General features: G+C 44.6%; 1 protein-coding gene across 9 annotated transcripts in view; it reads left to right on the top strand.

Annotated features, from left to right (window-relative positions):
• Window positions 1-23,176, top strand: part of TENM2 (teneurin transmembrane protein 2) — a 1,389,831-nt gene that overhangs the window by 1,266,847 nt on the left and 99,808 nt on the right. For all 9 annotated transcript variants that reach the window (XM_030825348.1, XM_030825333.1, XM_012505108.2 and 6 more), the window contains one exon: window positions 19,424-19,570. In XM_030825348.1, coding sequence (XP_030681208.1) covers window positions 19,424-19,570 — 147 coding nt within the window. The remainder of the gene's footprint in view (window positions 1-19,423; window positions 19,571-23,176) is intronic.

Here is a 23,176-nt window from a genome sequence, read left to right as displayed (position 1 = left end):
TCATTACCATGATACAATGGTGATGCTTTGCACTTGCATGGTGAATTTTCTCCAAGGAGCTCAAAAGACTTTGTGTTGCCTCAGTCAACCTCACAGCAAGCCTGTGAAGCAGGCAGGTAGCCATTGCCCCCAAACGCAATGAGCAGCAACAGAGAGTATTTTACACAAAGCAGCTAGGTGGACTCATTGGCTTAAATCCAGCGTCTATTGGCAATATAGCATTCAAGAAGCATAGGCAGGATTTCCCACTAACGCCTCCCCTGCCACCCTTTTCAGTTTCTTATCTTCCTTCCATCTGCTCCAAATGACAGCTAAGCCCCAAGTCTCAACAACAAATACCAGCAAACCGAGCCAGTGACTAATTCCTGTTGTGTGTATGAGTGTATACACGTCTGTGTGCATGCGTGTGTGTGCGCCCACCTGACTTCTTAGTGTGCCCAGCCCGGTACATGTGCATCCATTACAACATGTCTCTGCATTGGTCATTGGTCTAATGCCATGCTCTGAAATGCTACTTTTGCAAGTGTTTAAGACCTAAAAACTTCAAAGGGTATCTTCAGGATTCTGGATACCTGTATTTTGCTAACAGTGCCTAATGATTTGTGCCGCTTGGGAACCCTGTGTCCCTTTCTCTTCCTTATGCTGATAAAATTACAACTGTGAAGTCTTTCCCTAACAGAGCTAGAATACAGCCCTCTCTCAGGCTACTGCAGGTTCATAGGAGTAGCCATGTAAAATAGAGATAAGGGCCAGAGCCGTGCAGTAGAGGCCAGGGACAAGAATGTTCTCTGAGATGCCTTGGATAGAACACCCGAGAAAGTTGGACTGAGCAGCAGTGACTGGGGCTCCTCCAGAGTCATCATTTTCGCTTGTATGACTGGGTTCAAGAGCTTTGCTACATAGTCCCACTGGGCTATGCCTTCCCCTCTGCTTGATGGACATATGTGCCCTATGTCTTGCTCTACTCAGAGGAATTCCTTGGGCTTTGCAGGCATGACCCAGAGAGAAGACTCCAGTTCAGCAGTGTAAACCTGTTGATGTTTTTCCCAGGACAGGACAGCACAACACAAGTATTCTGCATTTTCTAGATTGCCTTGCTCTTCCTTCTAAATTGTCTCAGATCAGGCTACTGATTTCTGGGAACAGTTCCCAGCATGATATTCTACTATAATCATTCACATTCTCTGCATGCAGGCATGCCATAAACATCCTTCAGAGGCAGATGCAAAACCAGGGAAACACCTGGCCATTTTAAATGCATGTGTTGGAGAGATAACTAGACTTACTGGCATTGGAACTACAAAGGCTGACATATATACCAGCTTCCCATCTGATCCCACAAATCAGAACATGCTTCTTTAGAGCCAGAGGAAACTACCTTTCCCGGGGATGAAACCTTAAAGGTCCAGCAGAAAAGTTTGGGAAATGTCTCTTGATCTAATTGGAACAAGGAATTGATTAAGCATCCAGAATCAAGAATGATGTTTCAGCTCCTCCCAGTAGATCAAAATCAATATTGAATATTTAAAAGGTATATAGATTTAAAAAGCCATTTCTTTATATACCTAAGTATATAGGGAGAAATCAACTTTTATTTTTGTTGCCTTGGGAGAAATCAACTTGTGCTTTCCACTTGGCTATGCAGAATGAAATCTGTACAGTCTTTCAAAGGCCAGCTGAGGCTTCTGTGTATCTTCATTCATCATGCCTCTCAAAGCATCAGACGGATCAATCATAATTTGTATTTTTCACACACATACACAAACATTTCTACCTTGGAGCGATTGGAGCACTATACTGGAGCCATCTCTGTCTTAGTAGCCTCAGGTGCATACATTCCAGAAATTCTAAAAAGTCAGAGAAGACACATATCCCCAGTGCTGCCAAATCCAGTAAAACCGAAAGAGTTCAGGTTGCATGGTTTACAGACATCCCAGAGAAAGAATGCCCATTCAAGCCCACCAGGCTGAATTCAGGTTAAATTAACACCTGAAACTAAAAGGTGAAACTCAGGGAGGCCCAAGTAGACAGAGGTGCTGATCCTTAGGGAGTTCGGCCACTGGAGTTTCTACTTTCAGCCCTGCTCAGGCTTCAGAAGATGGAGAAGTGAAATTCTAGTTTAGCTAAGTGCAGCCAGCTGGACCAACAGTCCACTTTAAGTCATGTCTAACTGATCTCAGTGCTCCTGGGATGGCTTTACCTTAACATTTAAATTTCGGCTTCCATCACCAGTGAGATGGGGTTATGCTAAGTAATACAACTTTAAAATATTTTGTGAACAGTAACGCAACCATTAAAACAAACAATTTCAGTGTTATAAAGTTATGTCTTTTAGGAGACATTAAAGTGTTGCTGATACTGATCACAGTGAGGTAAAAAGCTGCAAGCCAAGGCTTTGAGGTGACAGGGCAGAGGCCCAGAAAGCAGCGTGAGGCTGATACATAAAGAAGGTAATTGAAGCCAAGCTGAGAATAGCTTCAGAACCTAGAGGCACACATGGCTGGGGGCATTGCCTTTTACTTTGTTTTTCCTCCCAGGCTGTGGCTTTACCCCTTTCTCTTAAAATCCTGACAATACTTCCCAAGAAATGTGGTCTCTGACAGAGGCAACTCCTTCGGATGGGCCAAACGTGGCACCTAGCAGCAAAACATACTATTCAGAAAAGTCCTAAATGATCCCCTGCCCTGAAGCCTGGAATATAGTAGATGCTCAGTAAGTGCTGGCTGGCTTGAGACTCCCTGTGTGTGAGCCCTCTCCACCCACCTTTCACTGCCCAAGTCATTTAAGATAGAGAAAATGAAAAACCACATTGCACCTAAAAATAGTTGGGGAGGGAATTATATGAATCCACTGTGAGTTAGCTTCAAAAATACTGTGCTTCCTAGGTGCTAGAATAGCCCACTTTTAGGGAGTCAAGAGCTGGATTCGAAGAAGGAGTAGCCAAGGGGCTCACCAAGTAAATAAAGGGTTTCTCTTGAGTTTTGGAGCATTCAGGCTTGAACAAGGGATTTTTTGGCCTGTGACCTAGTGCATAATTTGCAGTGGGGGTAATATCACCCCCAACAGAGTGAAAAATGGTTCTAGGGGTAGGTGAAAGTCTTACTCTTTTTATATATAAAACACGTGCATATGACGTAAACAGCTATGTAGCATATCTTTGGCATTAAGGGAGAGGAATTAGAGGGGAAGAGGTCTAAAAAGGTTTCTAGGATGGGAGATGATGAAAAAAAAGTTGAGAAATATTAACCTGGTAGAAGAGATGATAGATTGATCCATTTCTAGAGCTTCAACAGAAGTGGCCTCAAGCATCCTCAGGGAAGACACTGTTTCTTAGAAGACTCTGCCAACTCGTGCTTCTGTCTTTATCATGCCTGCCTGCTGGCCCATCTTATACCAAATCAGTTTGGACTGAAATAACCAGGCAGGCCAAATAATTGATTTGGTACATGTTTTTAATTTACTGATTTACTGAATTCCCTTTTCAGAAAATACCAGCTAACATTATTGAGTACTTATCACAGAAACGGCCAGTCCCAGTGCTAAGTTCTCGGCATGCCTCCTCTCTTCTAATCCTCATGTCAGTTTTGTGAGGTGAATACTATTAGCATCATCATTTCACAGGTGAGAAAACTGGCTCAGAGAGGTTAAGCAATGTGTGAAAGGCTTATCTGTCAATGAGAGGGGCCGGTGAGTGCAAAATCCAGGTTTACTTGACAGAAACCAGGCTTAATCATTGCACTTTACCCCCAGGTAGTTGCAATGGGGTTTCTTGGGAGTCCAGCAATGAAATCAGAGAATATGGGCATCAGGGGGCCCCCCCTTCACCTGTTGGGAAAGTCATCCTCTGCAGGAGTGTGTCCTTGGTGATGGAGGACAATTCCCCTTTTCACTTTACCAGTGCCCCCCAGGCCAAAGAGTACAGTAAATAATCTCCGATTCCAAAAATGACTCACTGCTACTCCGCATAGGCATAGTTGGCCAACTTCCTTAAATTTAAGTTGACTTTCTGTCAGAGTTCACATTTCCACCAACTTTTCATTAAATTAATTATTCAAAACAATTCAGAGTTAGCGTTCTCACAGCAACTGTAACTCTGCCATGACTAGATTAAGGCGTAAATTGAACAGCATGTTTTGCAATAAAGTTAATTTTATATTCACCGGAGAACTGAGTTATAGTTGCTGTGGGAACCATCATTTCGAATCTCTTGACCTTGGTGCATTTAAATTCTCAACCACAGCATTGCACACGGTAGCATATTTTGCACGGATGTTTAATTTGCTTCACACCACGGCCTGGCTATCCTGAACTTGGAAGTCCTGTCAGAAATAAACATTGCAGCTTTCTAGCTTTCCCAGCCTTCTACTTATCCTATACCTACGACACTATACATAGAAACAGCCAAGAAACCAAAATGATTCCAATTTTATCTTGAAATTATCTGTTTGGGGGAAGTGAATTTCCTTAGAAGAACTGAGTCTCCGGCAATGTCAACTAAAGCAGGCAATGCCATTGCTTTTGTGTGCAGCCAGGATTCTCATCCAAGGATATTTTTGGTTCTGCGCTGTATTATTCAGTACACATGGGGTGACCTCTGAAAGCTCCAAGTCCTTGCATGTGCCATTAATCAAGCAGGCATGCACAGCCATACATCAGAACTTACTGGAGCTCTGGAAAAGCTAAGCAACATTTCCCAGAGCCACATAAAACCCAAGCATCCCTAAATCAAGACGCATTGCAGGGCCTCTAAAAGGTACGTTCAGCAGAACTGGAATAGAACTCAGGCGAAATGCTGGTGGTATAGAATTGGGAACATGTGTCAAGTAAAGACAGAGGCTTGTTTGGAAGGAATAGCAGAGGAAGATGAAACTCTGAGGTGGTTAAAGATGCGAGCATTCCATCCACGAGGATTATCGATTTTTGTAGCTTTATTGGAAAAATCAGTCATGCTTTCTGCCTCCTGGGAATTACTCTGCTACAATTTGGAAGTGTGTATGTGTGGAAACTGCAGGTTAGCAGCTGAATACCAGCTCCCATTCACTGTTCAATTATCCATTTAGCTAGAATGTGACTTAGCAGAAACAGACTGCTGTTTTGCATGTGTAAGATGTATTTGAAAGGAGGGATTTTTGTTTCTCTATAAATGAGAGGATTCCCAAGGAGAAGCTCTTGCCTTCCTAAGGGCACACTTATTATGCAAAATTGAAGAGTGGCACCTAACGAAAGCATAGGCCAGGTTGTTGGAATTCTGAATACCATTCTACAAGCTTTCAAGAAACAGAAGTCTCTTATTTCTCATACTGTGCCACACATGAATGTACCTCCTGATCAGAAATACTGCAAAATTTGTAGATAAAGACCCTGTAATGATCAGTGGCCTCCCCACCAAGTCCTTGATCAGCTAAAAACTGTTTAAAAGAAAGTTTCAGAGAGCAGGATATGTTCACGATAATTCAGGGTTCCCTGGGCCACGTGGATGGGACGGGTAAGTGATAGATGGCTTTAGATCCATGACTAAAGGTGGGCAGGGGAAATACCATGCCAGCCAGAGCAAAGAAAAAAGAGTGAAGAAGCAGGGAAGAAACTGGAATGTTTTATTGCTTCTGTACAAGGAAAAAAGTGCCATAAAACAATATAAAATATGGGCCCCTCTATGAGGTCTTTTGACACTTACTGTTTTGTGACCACATCTTCACAGGATTTAGACAGATTTTTGGTAAGCAATGTTTGACAGATTAATAAATAAATGTAAATATATATAATAGATAGATAGATAGAGACAGACAGACAGACAGACAGACAGATAGATAGATGATAGATAGCACAAGCTTTTTAAGCATGTCTGAGCATCCCATTTGGGTGGGTCAAGCTGGCCTATAGGGTTAAAGAGAACACAAAGGAATTAAAAGACCAGGAGCAATAAACTGGGAGCACGCTTGGGTGGTTCAAAGAGACCCTATTGCCAAGAATTAGATGAAGCTGGCCGGATGAATGCAGCCTTGAGGTCTAGAGTCGCTGTGTTAAGAAAGGCGAGGCATTCATTTGCTGGAGCTGTTCATATGAGGTTGTCTGCCCTGACCTTGCAGATAGAGCTGCTGTGACTCAGTGGGTCTCTCCGCTTCTCCACTCTCAGCCATGTCTGTCCTGATGCAGCACGATGCTCCCCTGTCACCCTTTCCCTTCATCTCCACATGTTATTTCTAGTATGAAAAAGCATCTTGGAGAGGAGGGCAGAATCCTCACAAAATCCAGCTTCGGCAACCTCATCTGCCTGCTAGTTCCAACCGAGGACTCTGGCTTGCTGCATCAACAGGATAGTTGGTGGGGAGTGCTGTTTATAGACTGTATGTTTAATTGTCTGCTTTTGTGTCTCTAAAGCCTTCCCTTTCCAAGGCATGTGCAGGGAAACATAAACACATCTAGCATTAGCGGTGCCACATAGAGTCACAGAGCAGGACAAATTTGTGCCCTGCCCAAGCCTCCACCCTGGCTTACCCAGATGGTCCTGATGGGTCCCCACTGGCCAGCCTTCCAGATTCTGTTCTGGCCCCATCCTCTGTCTGTTCCTCACCCAGTACAAAGGGAGCCTTTAAAAACTCATGTCAGATCAGACCACTCCTCTGCTCAAAACCTTCCAATGACTTCTTTTCATTAAGAATAAAAGCAATATCCTTACAGTGGACTATGAGGTCCTACCCCTCACTCACTCTGCTGCAGCCACACTGGCCTCCTCTCTGTCCTACAGCCACACGGGGCTCCTCTCTGTCCTTCCAACACCCCAAGCACTCTCATGCCTAGGGGCTTTGTACCTGCAGTTTCCTCTGCCTGTGCTACTATCTCCCAAATATTGGCATGATTTCCTTCCTCTCCTCCTTTAGGTTTTTTGCTCAAACAACTTATCATCAAGGGCTTCCCTGACCATCCTATATAAGACAGTGACCTCCATCACACACAACCCCCTTGTGGTCCCCTCCCCCTACATTTCCCTATAGCAATGATTACCATCTGACATACCATATTAATTTTTATTGTTTATTGTGGGTCTCCTCCCTGTAGAATGTGAGATCTTTAAGAACAAGACTTTGTCTCTTTCACTGACCACTGTACGCTGTTGTCTAGAAACTACCCGGTGCATAATAGATGCTCGATAAATAATTATTGAATGAATGAAAGAATAAACTCATGGGTCTACAGCAGAAATCAGTATATTCTAATCACGCAGTAAATGTTTGATGTGGGATTGGTATTTCCCCCTTGGAGGTCCATTTGTCCCCTGATTCGCACACACTGAACTCATCAAGGATTAGGGACGGGGCAGGAGACAGAAGCCAACACTCTTGACAGGGAGACCACCCCACCACTCAGGCAGGACACCATGCGGGGGCTTCCCCAGGCAGGATCCTCATGGATCCTATTCTCAGCTTTAGAAATCCCATTTTGTTTCTGTTAACAGAGTGGATCAAGCTCTAGACTGACTCCCTCACACTACCCAAATTCCCATCTAAACCTGAAATGGCCATTCAATAATTCACAGTGAGGAAACTCCACATCTCTTGCTCAGTGTATTCTCTCCCTAAAGGGAAATCTATATGGGAAATGAAGTTAAAAGCAGAAGATTGCTTGGGGAACAAGAAATCAAAGCAAGTAATATGATATTCTGAGTCTGCCTTCTCCCTGTACAGTACTACCTGGCTAGGGGTGGGGTGCAAAGTGCATGGGCTGAGAGTTGCACAGGCCTGGATTCACACCCTCCCTTTACCACTTGCAGTGATTATGACCCTGGGAAAGTTAATTAACTTCTCTGAGCTTCAGCTTTTTCAGCCACAGATGATGATAATAATATGTACTTCATACCATTTTTGAAATGGCTCAGTGAAATAACCAGGATGTGAATTGCTTAGCATGGACAAATGGCAGGTGCTGTTGCTTCCCTCCCCTCTGTCAAGCCGGACACTCTCAGCCCTGAACTGACCCTGGCTCTCTCTTGCTCCGCCAGCTCCCTCTCCACACCCCAGGCAGACTACCCCTTTCTGTGGGCATGCTTTTCTGAGCCTGGTTGAGATTTCTAAGCCCTGCAATCCTTAATAGTGTCACCTCACACACCTCTTGCGTTTTAAGGGGAGTTCTATTGATAACTTGTCGCATGCGTTATGTGCAGATCTTACTCATCTAACTCAGGAAATTACCTCATTTTTCTCATTTTTGTTTTAAGTATTTGGAGGGCACCTTTCTGGGGCTTTGCTGTATTGACTACACTGATCCTATTTTAAATAATAGCATTCAGTCCCTCCTCATAACCACGTGCAAATCAAAGGCTTTCCTAAACCATGCACAGACCTTTCTGCCACCACTGGAGGACACTTTTAATAAAAACAACAACAGTAATAATAGGTATCTGTTGTAGAATATTTATTATGTGCCATGCATCATGGATTCTCTCATTTAAACTTCAGCGACCCTCTGGGGTTCTATTGCTCTGGTTTTGCAAATGGAGAAACTAAGGAATTGAAGAGCTTATGATTTTTGCCCAAGAGCATGCAGCCAAAGGGTGAAGCCAAGGTTTGAACCCAGGCTGCCCAGATTCAGAGCCACTACCTTCACTATCCGAGTACTGCCACATGGTAACTGAGGTGACCTGATGCAGTGGCCCCGGGCGGCAGCAGAATCTGTTGGAAGCCCTAACATACCAAAACAAGTGACTTGGTGTAAAAGTCTGCACCCTCTTTCTTGCCCTTGGGGGCCTTCATCTCTGTCCCCACCTCTGCCTCCGGGACAGCCAATGAAAAGAGCCTAGTCCTCACTCCCTGTTTTCAATGTGACCAATGATCCCAGGCTGCCTCCTGGGGCACAAGATTTTCAGTGCGAAAACTTGGATCATCCAGGGCAAATTGGAATGGTTGGTCACCCCAGCTGAGAACAGGAACTATAGAGCCATTGGCTGGTGTCAAATCCTGGCTCCACCGTGAACCCACCCTGCTACTTTGGCCAAATTACCTAACTTTTCCATGCCTCCATTTCCTCACCTATAAAACAGAAATAATAGTTGTACCTACACCATAGGGTTGTTGTGATGATTAAATGAGCTAATGCATGAAGGGTATCTAAAAGCACCAGGCACAGAGAAATGTCCCTGTGAGGGGTTTGCTATTTTTGTGGCTATGATATAAAAAGCTTTCTAAAATCCAGAATTTCATCCTGGGGTAGATTCTTTGCCTAGCTCTTTTGAGATCTATTAGAAACATTTAGTGATTTCCTTACATTTCCTGAAGTTACACTAGGAGCAACAACAACAACAACAAAATGGCAATTTATGGTTGGCCTGATTTTACACTAGTTAAAAGAGAGCCATCAACTCTGCAGAAGTAACAAGTCTGTGCCCACAGGCCTCCTCCGTGTTATTTGTATTTTTATGACCCCCCTGTGGCTATAAGGATGCTCAGTGGGTGTAGAAATTGGATGGTTAAAAATAACAAATAAGAAATCAAAGTCACGCTTTGTCCCTATTTCCATACTGGTAGGTACCACATTCATTATTTGCTGGACAGCTGTGGGAATAAGCTGCACAAGGTACAACAACTTGATTCTCCTCCAAAAACCAAATTAAACCACTGGACTCTTATTATTGTTATCCCTACCTTTGTGTAACGCTTGTCACCCTCCTAAGCTACTAACATGCCTTCTCTTCTACTCACTGGGTGCCCTAGCCTGCCTCTTTCAATCCAGAGGTATCTGCTTCTTACAAGTTGAAAGGCACAAACCCACATCCACATTCATACACAGCCCCTGTCATCAGCTTGGTTTTGAACCCTGGGCTGCAACCGGCTCCTTCTTTTGCTTAGAGAAGTGTCATCCTTCCAGAGGCTTGGGGTGTGGCCTGTGGGAAGCTTTTCCTTTTACCTGGCTGCTGAGTCAAGAACACAGTGAAGCAGCAATGAAACAAAGCACAGTTTACTTGTTTGTTTTTAATGTATTCATTCAACAGATACCTTTAACGCTCCAGGGTGGGAATTAGGAAAACAGCCATGAACAACTGAGCCAAAGCCTTTACACTTGAGGGGTTTGGAGGCTTCTAGGAAGATGGACATTGACCCGCTTGCTCTCATCGTCCATTGCACATAGGAATCACCTGGGTAGCTTAAAAAAAAAAAGGAAAGAAACTGATGTCTGGGTCGCATCCTCAGAGATTGTGATTTAATTGGGATGCAGCTTAACATGGGAATTTTTCAAGGCTCCCAGGTGATTTGAAAGTGCCGCCCAGTTAGGACCCATTACTTTAAACAAAGGGTTCATTAGAATTATGAGGAATACTCCAGAGAAGGGGAAGGTGGTGCTATAAAAGCACACAATGGGGCAGGAACCCTGAGCTGGAAGCCAGGAAAGCCATTCCTAAACAAAAGCCAGCTGAGCACAAGGTGAATGGCTTTAGCCAAAGTGGGTGCAGGGAGCGTCGTTCAGAGAGACACGTCTGGAAAAGCCCACAAGAAGAATCCAGGCTACAGAGAACAGAGACAAAAGTGACATGAGAAGAGAGAAATGGGCAGGGCCAGATAATGCAAGGCCTTTGAGGCCCTTTTAGGGGTTTGGGACTTAATCTGAAAGCAGAGGCTTTCACATTGAGCAGGCATCTGGATCCCAAGGGCTTGTTATAAATGCAGATGGCTGGGCCTCATCCCCAGAGGTTCTGATTCATAGGTCCAGGGTGGAGCTCAAGAATGTGTAGGTCTAACAAGTTCCCAGGAGGTCCTACTGCTGGTCCCAGGGCCACACTTTGAGAAGCACTGCTCCAATCTAAAGCAATGGGAGAAACTCCCGGAGGATGTTCAGCAGGGGCATGGCATGAGTTGGGGTGCGTTTTAGCAACACGGTGCTATTCACCTCCATAACTCGCAAAGGTAATGTTCTAGGGAGATAAAGCAGGCGCCCCCAGGAGAGCACAGGCCAGGCTGGACTCCAATGCAACCGGGTGATAACAATTCAGTCGGAATTCACTGAGTAACTGACATGGGGTTTCCCTCCCAAGAAGAGCTATTTTGGTTACTGTTGCCTAAATTCTCCATTTCCTCTCATGATCACCTACTTTAAAAAAAAAAAAAAACTATTAATAAGAGCTTGAAACATCAAAACACCAAAAAGTAAGATACATCTTCCTTTCTCTTTTTTTTTTTTTTTTTTTTTGAGACAAAGTCTCGCTTTTTAGCCCAGGCTGGAGTGAAGTGGTGTGATCTCGACTCACTGCTGCAACATCTGCCCCCCAGGTTCAAGCAATTCTCCTGCCTCAGCCTCCCGAGTAGCTGGGATTATAGGTGCCCGCCACCACGCTCAGCTAACTTTTGTATTTTTAGTAGAGACGGGGTTTCACCACGTTGGCCAGGTTGGTCTCGAACTCCTGACCCCAGGTGATCCACCCGCCTCAGCCTCCCAAAGTGTTAGGATTACAGGCGTGAGCTACCGTGCCTGGCCCCTTTCTCCTCTTTTATTCAAATGTGAAAGGATTGTTTTCACTGTTTTTACAAGTTCATCATTTTTCTGCCACCAAGGCTGAGCCTACTGCCTTCCATGTCCCATGCAGACAGAAATGGTGCTGATCAGGGAGAATCCAGGTGCATCCAGAAAACATGCAGCCTAGACAGCTGGATGCAAATTTATATGACCTCATGGAAGCTCTGCTGTTTCTGTTGCTGTTGGGGTTGTGGGGAGTGATTTCTGCCTTAGGAGCAAAAGCCAGCCAATAGACCATGGGAAGGATCACTGGCCTCCCAACACCCCAACCCAGCGTCCCCCATACTTGCATCTACACAAACCCTTATAGACATACAGTCACCGCTGAAACAGAGAGGAACATCTGCCTCTCTCAATTTGCCACATCTTTTCTAACAAAGCACAGTCAGCTGTGGACGTGCAGGTTCATGGCTGCGTGTCCACGCCAATTTGTGCCTAGAAACAGAGTCCCCGCACAGCTCCCTCCCGCCCACACGGGTGAGCAAGAGGGACAAGCCCTGCCGTTTTCCAGAGACCAGAGACCGGGGTGAATCTTTGGCAGTCAGTCTTCCAAAACTAGTTGGAGATTTTCCCCAGAGCGCCTCGAAGCATCAGATTAATTTTCTGAGCATTTGCCACTGCTTTTCAGTATAAATGGCTACCTGAACCCCTGGTGATCCCCGATCTCTGACACGTCAGTTATTTTCAACTACAAAGAGCTCTGGAATGTAATGGCAGACTCTATTATTAAATAATTTCCAGTATGTGTGTGCTCTTTAATTCCAACAGTGCACAGCTCCAGGAAAAACAACAACAACAAAAACAAAACAGTGATATTTACAACAGTTGGTGAAGGGGGGGTCCCTAATTAAGTTAATATTCGGAAGCACAATTCTTCCCAAGAGAGAGGGCCCCCATGTAGTCTACCTTCGTGTCTCTTGCACCTCATAATTGCCCTTAGCTCCAGTGGGTTTTGTTTCCGCTCAGCTAGTCCGATGTGGTATTGCTGGAGTTTTGGCTGGTGGTCATTGGGAGAATGAGAATTTCTTAGGCTGTGACACAATCACACACAGAGGACACTTGATGAACCTTCATTTTTAACTTGAAAAAGGATAGGTTCTGGTTTTTTTCCCTGATCTCAGAGTGAGGCAAAGAGAAATGACCCACACTTCAGGCTATGCCCTAAAGGGAAAACTTACCACTAATTATAATATCTGTCATAACAACTATATAGACACTGACAACAATTAGTGTCACTATCTACTGAGCACTTACAATGCGCCAAGCTCTGTTGAAATCTTTAGCTTTATCATTCCGTTTAATACCTCCGGTATCTGTAAAAAAAAAAAAAAAAAGAAAGAAAGAAAGAAGGTGAGTACAGTCTTGTGACCATCCCTAAATTATTTGATCAGCACATATTTCTTGAATGTCTGTTATGTGCCAGCCATTCTTCTAGACTCTGAGAATATCTCAATGAACAAAATAGGCAAAACTTTCTGCCTTTCTGGAAGCTGTATTCTATTAGAAGAGAAAATAAATAAGATTAACAACTGAAATACACAGTTTTACAAACAGGCTGAGGCTCAGAGAGGTGGATCTACCAGCCCAAGCTCACACAGACAGCAAGAGAGACATCCAGATTCCATTCCCAGAACTCTGACTCCAAACCAGGTTAAGGTTTTCCCCATAGTTGAAATTTAAAAACAAAAACAAACAAAAAAAAAAACTTTTTTTTCCACCTCAGTTTAACCTAAGGTGTAGGTGCTCTCCTGATGGTCTCTTGAAGCAAGCAGGTACATCTGGCTTCTCTGGCTTTCCCTGTCATCTGTCTGCATTCCCATGCAGCCTGTTGTATGTTTTTACTTGCATTTCCATCTGGATAGGGTATTGCCCTTTATGCTTTTCTTAGGCATGCTTGATGTTGAATATTAAAATCCTATTTCTCTCTTCATACCCCTCATGCATTATTAGCCACTTATTTCTACTTTTAAATTGCTGCACATGGCAGAACATTTCTTGATGGTTTTTTAGAAAAGCCTTTTATGGTAATTATAGCTTTCTTCAAGTGCATTTATGCTTCCCTTTTTACCGTGCTGTAGACGTTATTTTGTTCATGCCTAATTTTTGTTAAGGCAAAAAGCCCGCCTACCTGGTAACTGTGTGGACAGACTTTTTTTTCTAGTGGTTGGAATTTTATGTGTAGAGTCTTGGAAACTCTCTCATTTCCACTCTGCCAAAGGCATTGGATTCAGCCAGAGTTATTCGTTCATCATTTCCCCCAACTACTTATTGAGTACTGGCAATCCAAGAGTAAACAAACTAGACATGGTCCCTCCTTGACAGTTTTACACCACAGCAGGAGCGTCTGGGGCAGCTGTTCGGTTCACAGTAGGGGCACCATTCAAAATGTAGGTAATGACAATGGGTACATTTATTATGACACTTTTCCAGCAGGTGACAGTAAAATGTCTTAAGGAAGGGCTGCTACATGGCCTAGCAAGCATCAAGGAGGCACTAGCCAATTGTGATACAGCAGGGCGGATAGTACCACATAAAGGAAAGGATAAAGATGCCATGACCGGTGCTGCTGGCATGAGCTTGGGAGCTTTGGAAAAGCTTCCAGGAGGATATGACTTCTGAGTAGGGATTTGAAAGATGTATTGAAGTTAGGGAGGTGAGAAAAGTGAAAAGGAAAGGGCGAGTGGCTTAAGTCTAACCAAAGCCTAAAGTGATATTGAGATAGGCTGATGTGGTAAGAGCCAGTTCATATGAAGTCAGCAAGCCCAGTTAAGGACTTCAGACTTTGCCCATGGGTCAGTGGAAAGCTATTGAAGTGTTTCCAGCAGCATCCAGAATGTGAGAGATGGATGACAGTACAAGACTGGAGGCAGGGAGACCAGTTAGGAGGTTTTGACAAGCATCTGGACCAAAGATGAGGGCGGCTGGGGTTAATGCGGTGGCAGTAGGGGTGGAAGTAGAGCACAGATTCCAAGATATTTAGGAAGAAGGACAGATAGGGGTTCTTGCAGTTAAGAGGAAAATTAGGCAGAACTTGGTTGGAATTAGATAGAAGAGACAAGAGAAGGTAGGAGAGGAGGGGAATAATTAATGCCTCCAAGGTTTCAGTGGTGGGCAATGAGGTAGATACCTGGATGCGCCATGCGCTGCTCAAGGGGTCAGAGTTTGTGGGGAGGAAAGGTAAAGAGTCAGAATTCTTTTGAGTTTGAGATGCTTATGAGTGTACAGGTTGGGAACAGATGGCTATGTTGAGATGCAAGTTGGAGTTCAGGTCTAGAGGTCAGAAGACTGGAGCTGAAGATTTAGGGGCCATCAGAATATAAGGGTGTGGGTTGTTGTTGTTGTTGTTGTTGTTGTTTCTTTTTTTTTGAGACTGAGTCTTACTCTCTCACCCAGACTAGAGTGCAGTAGCATGATCTTGACTCACTGCAGCCTCCGCCTTTGGGGTTCAAGTGATTCTGCAGCCTCAGCCTCCTGAGTAGCTGCGATTACAGGCGCCTGCCACCACACCCAGCTAATTTTTGTAATTTTAGTAGAGATGGGGTTTCACCATTTTGGCCAGGCTGGTCTTGAACTCCAGACCTCAGGTGATCCACCCACCTCGGCCTCCCAAAGTGGGTTTTTTTAAATCCCAAATTTCCACATCAGCTCTGTCTATATAGGTTGGAATATGACAGAACTAGCCCATTAATATCACTGGCATCCTTGAAAATTCTTCCTGGGAAGAGGACTTTTGATCTTAGAGAGGAAGTTTCTATTATCTTCCCATGACTCTCAGAAGAGTTTATAGATATGAAGCAGGCAGACAGAAAAGATATAGCACCCCTGATTGTTTTTATTCATTCAAGCACCTTCTATGTGCCTAAAACCAGGCCAAGCTCTGGGATCCAACAGCAAACAACCAAATCTTGGATCTCATGAGGGTTTATGTCTAGGGCTAGGTTTCTCAACCTTAGCACAGTTGAGAATGTGCACAGTTGAAGAATGATACACATTTTGGTCTGTATCATTCTTCATTGTGGGGCCTGTCCTGTGCATTGTAGGGTGTTGAGCAGCATCCCTGGCCTCTACCCACAAGATGCCAATAGCACCCTCCTCAAATTGTGACAATCAAAAATGTCTCCAGACTGGGCACGGTAGCTCATGCCTGGAGTGCTGTAATCCCAGCACTTTGGGAGGCCAAGGCAGGCGGATCACTTGAGGTCAGGAGTTCAAGATCAACCTGGCCAACATGGTGAAACCCCATCTCTACTAAAAAAAAAATGTGTATATACACACACACACACACACACACACACACACACACACACAGATTCAGCTGGATGTGGTGGCATTCACCTGTAGTCCCAGCTACTCAGGAGGCTGAGGCAGGAGAATCATTTGAACCTGAGAGGCAGAGGCTGCAGTGAGCCGACATTGCGCCACTGCACTGCAGCCTGGGCAACAGAGTGAGACTCCGTCTCAAAAAATAAAAATAAAAAATAAAAAGTGTCTTCAGACAATGCTAAATGTTTTCTGAAGAGAAATAGGGAGACAAAATTGCCTTAGTTGAGAACTGGTATAGGGTCATGATAGAACCTGTAGTCTCCAGGCAGCCAGTTCTCTCTAGCTCCATAAAAGAGGAACCAAACGGGTATGCTTCAAGGGGCTTTATATTGGTGGTCTTGGAGACAGGCAGTACCAGCCTGAAATCCAGAAGACTTCCTATAGGAGACTTCTTGGATGCCCCAGTATAAGCCCATTAGCCCAATCCAACTTCAGTTATAACATCCTCTCCAGAGAAAAGCCTCTACCTCATACCCATTTTGCCGTCCAGACTAATTACTTCCTAGGTTTTGTTTTTCCTTTAGCAGAAGCTGGCTTTGCACTTTACAAAGGATCGCCTTCTCAGAAGGCCACCAGTAGAATGAACTTGTGCTGGGGTTAGCTTGGGGTTGCCTAGCAACGCCATGCACCTACCAGGGCTGTTTTCTTCCTCTTCAAGCTAAAAGCAAAGTCCTGTCCATTAATTCCCAGCTGCCCTGAAACTTCTCAGAGATTTGCCAGCTTCCTACTGTTCGTGTTTTCATCTTCCTCATGTGATGTGGAGAAAACCTGCTACTGTGGTCTGTTTATTTCACTTCAATTGGTCGGCAGGGGAAGGTTGGGGAGGAAGCAAGAGAGGAAGAGAAGGGGTTAAAAAAAAAAGCCTCATTCAATCTGGAAATATATGTATTTTGAGTGCGTATCTCTGACTGACATGCTAGTGTTTTTTGCAGATTTAAATTTGATGTAGCGGACGTGGGTTTCCTATACAATGAGGCTTCTGTTGACACATTGGACATGAATTTAGTCAGACATGAGACCTCAAAGTAGCTAAATAACAAAACTCCACCAAATAGATACCGTGCTGAGCAAATGTTGGTAGGTCTGTCATTTAGTGTATTTTCTGTGATCCATTCCCCAAAACTCTACCAGCAGAAATTGTTAAAGCTGAAGGTAGCTGGAGGTTGGAGAAATTCTCTTTTCCTTGAGAACCTGTGAAATGTCCCTTGGGCTTTTCCTACTGAGCTCATTTTGTTCCTGCAGAAATGTCTGTGGCATTTCTCTGCAACTGGGAATGGCTTTCCTCCACACACCTTCTCACGGTATGAAGTGAACAGGGGTTTCCCAGGCAGGGCCACAGTCAGGAAAAGCATGGAAATGTGAATCTGGGCTTTGTGAGGAGGGGTGTGTAGACCAAACAAGCCTTTCCAGGTGTGCAAACACTGGTGCTTTACTTGCCTGCTGGACTTAGTGCCAGGCTGCGCAACAAAAGAAAACGGATTCCCTGGTAAGAGTCTCCTCGTTTGCCCTCTCAAGACAGCTTGGCTTCCCTAGGGACTGTCCCACATAGGTCTCCTCTGTTGCATGCACTCCTGGCTCAGATCCTAATCCAATACCACCTTCTGGAAAGGATGAGCTGCAGCAAGCACTGAAGTGTGAAACTCCTCTTAAAGAAGTAAAACTTAATTGCATACCCTTGAGACCTTGCTTCTTAGGAAGATGCCTTTAAATTCCCACCACTGGCCAGGCACAGTGCCTCATGCCTGTAATCCTAGCACTTTGGGAGGCTGAGGCTGGAGGGTCATTTGAGGCCAGGAGTTCAAGACTAACCTGGGCAACATAGCAAGACCCCATCTCTACTAAAAATCAAAAAGAAAAAAATCACTGGGCATGGTGGCACACACTTGCAGTCCTAGCTACTCAGGAGGCTGAAGCAGGAGGATCACTCAAGCCCAGGAGTTCAAGGTGGCAGTGAGCTGTGATCATGCCACTGCACTCCAGCCTGAGTGATAGAGTGAGACCCTCCCTCAAATTCCCACCACTGCCATATGCACATATTAGGTTTATCAGCATTCTCATAAGGGGTACTCAAGAGAAAAGAAGGAAGATGCTAGGTGAAGGCCTCTGAACACCGGAGAGAGGAGTAGGGGAGATGCATGCTTTTCATCCACAAGATTTGGGCCAGGAAGGTTTCAAATCAATTACCTCCATCATTACAAAGCTTTTTATCCTCTACCATGGCCCAATCCAGCCTGCACTTTATGTAGTTTAAAAAGAGACGTAGAAAAAGATGGAAACAGAGATGGTGGCAGAGGTAGAGATAGGACTCGAGATAGATATTCAAGGAAATTACTTTCTGGGGAAAAGTAAATTAATGGCCACTGGGGTATATTTAAATTAAGTAAGAAAACATATCCCAAGTGCACAACTCTGCAAATTTACTAGAAGTCATTGCGTTGTACACTGAAAACAGGTGAATTTTATGGTGTGTAAATGATGCCCCAATAAAGCTGTGAAAAGAAAGAAAAATGAAAACATGTCTAGGAATTCTTGCCAGCACGTAGGTTTTGTGAGTGTGGCCACATCCTAGTAGTTCTCTGCTTCTTTCCTACCTGTTATAAAGAGCCACGGAGGCTCTGCTAGTGAGACCTTTCCCATCTCTCTTTAGTGCACCTCCTTTCTCCACTTTCCTCCCCCAGACTCCCTATGTCCAAACTCAGGTCAGGAGAGTGCTGGCTGCAATTGTTTTGGGTCCTGGAGTAATTAGAAAATTACATAGGCAGCCGATTTTGCACAGGCACGTGAGTGCATGCATACACACACACACACACACACACACACACACACACCAATAAAGGAAAAGAAATCCACAAAATAAAAACTACCCCATCCCACCACCCTTCCCCCAAGCACATATATATTTTTTTCTATCTTTCCCCGATTCATGGCACCCAGCATCTATCCCCTCCACAGCCTTCGAATCCTGCAGTATTTTTAAATTGTGCCGTAAATAGGTTGAGTGATAAGCAGCCAACATCTTTAAGTGCCCCTTAAAACTAAATATTACCTGTACAAGCATATGAAAATAGCCCAGCAGAACCATCCAGTTTTTGGTCATGAGAAGCTCATGATAATCCTATGTAAATATATCTTTAAAACTCTGAGAGATGGCGGGCACTTTGCCTCCATCCTGGGTTGATAGGGAATTTTTTCTCTTCTACAGAAGAGCACTTCTTACAAAAAGAAAGAAAGAAAGAAAGAAAAGCTTCTTTTCAGTAGCATCAATCCTAAGCTATTGGCTGGAAACCACAGCCTAGCTAGTCTGGTTGTCAGCTCAGCACTGGTTTAGTTGTCTGGGATGTGCATTGAACTCCCTGCTTTGGGAAGGTTGCCTCTGACCTAGGTCAGTTGTCATTGGGGATCCCCTGCATCTGCGACCCCACTCTGTCTTGCTGCTGCATGCGTTGCCTGCTCCCCTGACTCTGTGTAAGGCAGGCGCGGGCCCCACTGTGAGGCTGGCCCAGCGGCTGCCCTGCGGCCTTGCTCCCCTCTGCATGGCTCCCCTGCTTCCCCAGCGCGACCTCATGTCCCTCCTTCTCATCCTCTCCATTTCTCCAACCAGATGGCTGCCCTGACTTGTGCAACGGTAACGGGAGATGCACACTGGGTCAGAACAGCTGGCAGTGTGTCTGCCAGACCGGCTGGAGAGGGCCCGGATGCAACGTTGCCATGGAAACTTCCTGTGCTGATAACAAGGATAATGAGGGAGGTGAGCACGCGTCTTCTCATTCCCAGCCCCTAAGAGCAGAGCGTTGTCCATGCTTTTGTCATAAGTCATTTTTCTTCTGAAAGACCTCCCCTGCACTATTGTCGAATGTTGTTGTTGTAACGTTTTCTTTGAAGCAAATGCAGCAGAGAACAGGCGTCCTTATGCCGGGGGGATCTCTGGGAGACACCGGCTGGGGGCACTGGGGGTTGATGCTGGCTGAGAATTCCCAAGTGCCCATTGCCACATAAAGGTGGCTGGGCCCTGGCACTGCCTTCAGGGTCACTGGTTCTGCCAGACCTTTCAGGGCTGGGGATAACAGTCAGTGACAATGAGGATGACAATCTATACCTACCGCACAAAGCTGTCATAAGCAATGCCTGCTGCCTTCATCCTTACAGCCCTTTGAGATGTCACTTTACAGGTGAGGAAACCGAGGCCTGAAGAGTGATTAAGTAACTTTTTCGAGATAATCCAACCAGTTTTACTCATTAGTAAAACTGAGACCCAAACCCAGCTGTGGCTCCAAAGTGTCTGTTCTAACCAGTTGTTGGCGAACTATGGTCCATGGACCAAACCTGGCCTGTAAGCTAAGAATAGTTTTAACATTTTTAATGGTTGGTGGAAAAAATCATAAAAAGAACAATATTTGATGATGTGAAAATTATGTGAAATTCAAATGTTGATGTTTATAAATTTTTAAACAGCTTTATTGAGGTATAATTGACATATAAAAAGCTGTGTATATGGCTGGGCACAGTGGCTCACGCCTGTAATCCCAGCACTTTGGGAGGCCATCACCACCATCAAGGCCATAAACATGTCCATCGCTTCCCAAAGTTTCTTCCTGTTGACTGAACCAAGGGTTGGGCTGCTTATTTTCAAGGTCCAATAACAAGATGCAGACACACTGGGAAAGTAACCAGAAATAAACTCTCCCAGGTACAGGGAGAAGGCCAGAGATAATTCACCAGACCAACTCAAAATTACAAAGTTTGCCAGTGTGTATATACCTTCTAAGCTATGTGTCTACGTGTAAGTGTGCATTCATCTGAAGACACAAGTGATTGATTCCATCTAATCTATAACTGAGGTTTGGGTCCTGGAGACCTTCCTCCAGAGCCTCAGTAAATTTGCTTAGCCTAGATGGGTCCTGGTGCCAGGGGTGATTACCCTTATCTTGTCTCCAACTAAGGTGTGCAGGTCTGGGGAGTTCCTTTAGACTCCCAGTAAAACTTGTTTAATCCTCAATGGGTCCTGGTATGAGGAGTGTAAGAATTCCTTCATTATCTTGTGAAGGTTCAAGGCCCAGGAAAGGCCTAGACAAGACTCTTGGTGAGCTTTTGTTACATTCCAGCCTTTGTGTAAGTGTGCTGGCTCTTTCTGCCTTTAATATTTAACCTCACCATTCATTCAGTGCCAAAACAGTTGTCATGGAGGCTTACCTGTTCAGCTGTTGATGAGACCTGGCCTGCCACACTGCTCTCTTTGTGGTTATTGTTTTGGGGTGATTTTTTGGTTTTAGGAGTTTTTGTAGTAAGAACATTTTAACGTGAGATCTACCCTCTTAGCAAATTTTGAGTATACGCTACTTTGTTAGCTATAGACACTATGCTATGTGGTAGATCTCCAGAATGTATTTATCTTGTATCGCTGACACTTTGTACCCCTTAACCCACACCTCTCCATTTATTGGAATATAGCCATGCCCATTTGTTTATGTTTGGCCTAGAGCTGCTTGCACTCTCCATGTCAGAGTAGAGTCAAAACAAAAACCACTTGGCCATCAAAGCCTAAAGCATTTACTCTCTGGCCCTTTACAGGAAAAGTTTTCTGTCTCCTATTCTAAACCTCTGAGCTGAATTTCCCCATGTTCCTTCCTGATGGAGTGCTAGGATTCTGGGGCTAAATGAGGTTGGGTTAGCATGTGGGCCACCTGATCTCCTAAGAATACTGTGGAATGTTCCCTAGACTTCAGTACAGGTGTGTTATCCACCCCCGCCAAAATTACTAACTGATCAGAATTCACTGGGGGCAGGGGTTGTTTCAGAGTGTAGGAAGATCCATGAGTCCAATCATTTGATTTAACAAAAATGTATTTAGTGCCACCTTGGACCAGTCATTGAATTCTAGGAATATCAATGACCAAGTCAAAGTCAGCCACTGCCTTCATGGCCCCAACAGGTCCTTTCAGTGGTGTCCAGAGCAGGGCGCAATCCATCGGGGTGGTGGATGAGAGTATTAGATATTCTATTTTTATTTTTTCTCATCCTCTTAATGGGTATTTTGCAGTTTCCATAATTTATGATTGCCATTGTGCCTGTATGTAATTTGTAAATAAACAGATGTACATACACTGATAGGAGTACACAATCAAAACAGTTTACAGACCTGATGTGGTTTACAGAGCTCCCATTCATTCATTTTCTCTTTCCTGAAACCGAGCCAAAAGAGAAGGCACTTGAATTCATTTTTTAACAAGTTAAGGCATAACTACATAATGCATTTTTTTTCCAAGTCAGAATCGCACGACTTTTGCTGGTAAGGTTCACTGTTTTTCCTTATGCCTCCCTGGCGATTTCACCGAGCACAGCGGTTGCTTACAGATCAGCTTCTACTTCCAGAAAGGAGCTGCTCTCCTGGCTCCCTTCCCTGTTCCTGGTGTCAGCAGCTGAAAGCATAACAAATGGCTGGAATGCCGCACAGAGGGGAGAGAGGAAACTCTGGGGGACTGTCTCCCCAGCATACCCTGCCTTACCCACCTCCCTCCCCACCAGCCCTACCCCTGATCCCAGCTTCCACCCGGCCAAAACCAAATTCCTGAAGTGATGGAGCTAAAAGAGGCTCACAGGGTCCCCGGGCCTAAGGGTTGCCCCAGGCACAATTCAGGATCCCCCCCGGCTGGCAGAGACAAAGCAGTCCAAAGGCAGGGCACAAAAGCAAATGAGGCAGTGATTATGCTAAAGACAATAATGGCCTTGTTATGGGAACTATTAAAGCAAACCTCCCAAGGAAGTAATTAACCACAAAGAAAAAAAAAAAAGGCTGCATGGTGTTTATAAAAAGAAACTCCCAGTTAATTCAGAGTTGCTTATGTCGGGTGAGAGGGGTAGACACCAATTCTCTCTCACCTGGCGTAAGCAATTCACAATTAACTGAGTTCTTCTTTTGGAGGAGATTCCTCGGTGTAGATTATCCTTTTTACGGTTAATGACTTCCCTAGGAGGTGTGCTAAGCACTTTGCTGTTTATTGATAAATATTAAGGTTGCTCCTCATCAACTCCAGATTCAATCCTGCAGCACACTAATTATATCACTCTTTTTGTTTTGTTGGTGTGGGGCTGGGAGTTCTGCCCTAGTCTCTGTCCTGCTTTGTGAGTTCTCAGGAAGGGCTATGTGAGTTTATAAACCTGGCAGTGGGTCAGAGAGGCACCCGGGCAGAACATGAATGCAGACCCGGAGAGCAGCTGCAATGAACACATTTGTTATAAATTTCAAGAATGAGCAAAATAATAGAGCTATCTACCGAAGTGAACTGGAAAAGGCAAATCGCTTTTCCATCTAGAAACACTCTACTTTAAAAAAAAGAATCTGTTTGAAGGGATATAT

This window comes from Nomascus leucogenys, chromosome 2 (assembly GCF_006542625.1).
Source record: "Nomascus leucogenys isolate Asia chromosome 2, Asia_NLE_v1, whole genome shotgun sequence".
Taxonomy (NCBI): Eukaryota; Metazoa; Chordata; class Mammalia; order Primates; family Hylobatidae; genus Nomascus; species Nomascus leucogenys.
The sequence above is the reverse complement of the archived record's forward strand: the minus strand, read 5'-3'. Positions and strand labels throughout refer to the sequence as shown.